The sequence below is a fragment of the Dreissena polymorpha genome, chromosome 9 (assembly GCF_020536995.1).
Source record: "Dreissena polymorpha isolate Duluth1 chromosome 9, UMN_Dpol_1.0, whole genome shotgun sequence".
Lineage (NCBI taxonomy): Eukaryota > Metazoa > Mollusca > Bivalvia > Myida > Dreissenidae > Dreissena > Dreissena polymorpha.
The window spans coordinates 106,345,884-106,349,027 of record NC_068363.1 but is presented as its reverse complement, the minus strand read 5'-3'; the positions used below and the strand labels follow the sequence as shown (position 1 = coordinate 106,349,027).

The following is a 3,144-nucleotide window of genomic DNA, read 5'->3' as shown; positions in this document are numbered from 1 at the left end:
ACCCCCGATTTTTTTTTTGCATTTTTTTTCGCATTTTTGGAAAATAATGTAATAAATGTCCACACACCCACACTATACACCCCTCTTCACTCGACCTCTCCCTCCTTTGTGATTGAAAATGAGAGTCCCTTCACCTTTAAAAAGAAAATAGATGAGCGGTCTGCACCCGCAAGGCGGTGCTCTTGTTTAGTTTGTTGTGCTAGAGAGTGACAGTGAAGACCCTGTATCTGTTAATACCCGCAATGTTAATATATGACAATCTATAAGATAGTAAAGAAACATTTAGTTAATTTAAGACAACTTGTATTACCATTAGTTTAATATGGTACAGTCTATAATTTAAGACACAAACATTGTAATAAACTAATCGGTATGTAAACAATTATTGCAAATATACACATTTAAAATTGTTTCCAACGTCATACAGTTGTTGTGTTGTGTTTTTTTACACAATTTATTTCATTTTGTTTTGGGTTTCGTTTTTTAAAAGACCTAACCAATTTCCGATTTTCTTTTTCTTGTTCGAGCCTTTCTTTCTGCTCCTTGTCATCTCGTTTCTTTTGTACAATTTCCTCAGAAGTTAAGATTCGGTGGTATTCAAAAAGAGATGATAACGACGGAACAATACACGATTGACACGGAAATCAAATTTCGGAAATTTAAAGACTTCCTGGAACAACAACAGACTCGGCCAAAAATACAAGCACCACCGCCGTTATCGCTTCGAGACACATCATCGATCCAAGAGAATAACCAACAAGCGGAGCAGCCTCGGCCGTGGTTCAGTCATTCAACTTCCGCTGGGACTCAGATCAACACGAACGCTCTTCCGGCGACCAGCAGTATCGTAAGAAATGACTTACATTCGCATAGACTTCCTAAACTTACATTGCCAACATTTGACGGAGACATACTGAAATGGCAGACGTTTTGGGATTGCTTTGAATCAACAATTCATTTGAACAGTAATCTTACGGACGTTTCAAAGTTTGCCTATCTTCAATCTCAACTAGAGGGAGCTGCTGCAAATACAAATGAAGGATTTGCGTTGACGAACGCCAACTTTTCACGCGCTATAAGCCTGCTACAGACGCGATTTGGTTGTCCGCACCGCATTGTACACGCCATCATGCAAGCTCTGATCCAGTTACCGGCTCCGTGTATTACGTTGAATAGCATGCGCAACTTTTATGACAAAATGGAAACTTACATACGAGGCCTCCAGTCACTAGGTCAGCATCAAGACGGATACGGAAATTTATTGGTACCAGTCATTTTAGATAAGATGCCGCCGGAAGTAAGAAACAGTCTTGCTAAAGAACATGGAGATTTAAACTGGCAATTGGGAGATCTACGACACGCATTGGATCGAGAACTGAATATCATGGAGGCCGGAAGTGCGTGTAATGTACCGGAAATGACGGAGTTTGTCAGCACAGCATCATTTTACGTCGGGTCAAAGTCGAATGATCAACGCCAAAGACATCAAAAGTATGTCAAACTTCGATTACTTATGACGTGAAATGTGTGTTCTGCGGTGGTAATCATACACATAAGGACTGTGTGAGTGTTCCTGATATGAAATCAAGATATGAACACGTGAAACACAAGCGACTCTGTTTAAACTGTTTCTGACTTCATCAAGTTTCAAAGTGCACATCTCGAAAACGTTGTCAAGTTTGTAAGAAAAAACACCATACGAGTATGTGCAATAACCTGAATACCCAGAAACACAGGAAAGAACCGGAAGTGTTGCCAACCAGACCGGAATTTCACCGAGTGGAGAGGAGACTGGAAATAACTGTTCTTCATTCATCATCACAGAGACATAAACAAGGCGTTCTTTTGAAGACAGCCATTAGTTCTGTGTACTTTGGTCAGATACACACCAACGCATGTATACTGTTCGATGAAGGAGCACATAATTCGTTCATCACTGAAGCGCTTGCGCGTGAACTTGAAGTGAAGCGAACTGGCACAGACACCATTCAACTGGCAGCATTCGGCGACAAGAAAGATTGGATTCTGCACTTAAAGACAGCTACCATCAATCTGATCTCTGACCGGAAGGAGTGTATCCCGATCAATGTGCTGATTGTTCCAACCATAGCTACGCCGATCAGCACGCGTCTCCAACACACTGCTGCACTTTTGCCCTATATCAGCAAGTTGAAACTTGCCCATCCAGTAACTGCACGTGAGAATTTCCGCATTTCATTGCTGATAGGCGCTGACCACTACTGGGACATTATCGAAGACGAGGTAATTCGCGGAAAGGGTCCTACGGCAGTGAAATCGAAAATAGGATACGTGTTATCTGGACCAGTTGGAGCAGACGAAAAAAAATCGAATCACGTTCTCAACGTAATTACTTCGCGTGCAAACAAAGCGAGTTCATTAGAACGATCTTTGTTCTTAGAAAACCTGGTGATCATTCCACCAACAGATGTGTCAGAGAAACTAGACAACTTGAATACATATCAGCAGACGTCCATCGACTACTCTGTTAACCAATACACCGCGTCTCTACCGTGGGAAAACGACCATGAGCCGTTACCATTCCAACTACTACGTAGCTAAAGGAAGAACGGAGAGTACGATTCGAAGGTTAAGCCGGAAACCGGAAATGCTTCAGATATATAGCGACATAATTGCCGAACAAGAGGAAAGAGGATTTATTGAACGAATAGACGAAAGCGCACCATCTTCTTCGATCGTACACTTCATTCCTCACCACACAATCATGAAATAGTCTTCTACAACGCCCATTCGCATTGTATACGATTGTAGCTGTAAACAGTCCCCCGGCCAACCGAGCCTTAATGACCGCCTAGAGTCAACGCCTCCTGAGTATAGCTGTGGGAGATGTGGTGCATATACACGACGAATGTTCCCGCAGCCAGTGGAAACTAGGAGTCGTACAGGAGCTCATCACCGGAAGAGACGGTCTAACACGAGCTGCACATGTCAAAACCACCCGGGGAGTCACGACAAGGCCTATTGTGAGGCTCTGTCCGTTGGAGGTTACTAGTGACAGTGAACATTAAATATACATCGAGGCACAGACAAACTACGTGTATTAGTGACATTATTAAATTTTGGTTGTATTCTTTTCGCGGCCCACAGAATGTTAAGTATTTGTGA

At 42.5% G+C, this 3,144-nt stretch overlaps 1 protein-coding gene across 1 annotated transcript; it reads left to right on the top strand.

Annotated features, from left to right (window-relative positions):
* The first annotated feature begins 1,704 nt into the window (after window positions 1-1,704).
* Window positions 1,705-2,580, top strand: LOC127846339 (uncharacterized). Its single transcript, XM_052377509.1, has one exon. The coding sequence runs from the start codon at window positions 1,705-1,707 to the stop codon at window positions 2,578-2,580; it is 876 nt and encodes a 291-aa protein (XP_052233469.1).
* Window positions 2,581-3,144: the final 564 nt, after the last annotated feature.

Bases quoted from the DNA above. Each gene is read 5' to 3' on its own strand.
- LOC127846339 (XM_052377509.1), top strand. From the start codon at position 1,705: ATGTGCAATAACCTGAATACCCAGAAACACAGGAAAGAACCGGAAGTG.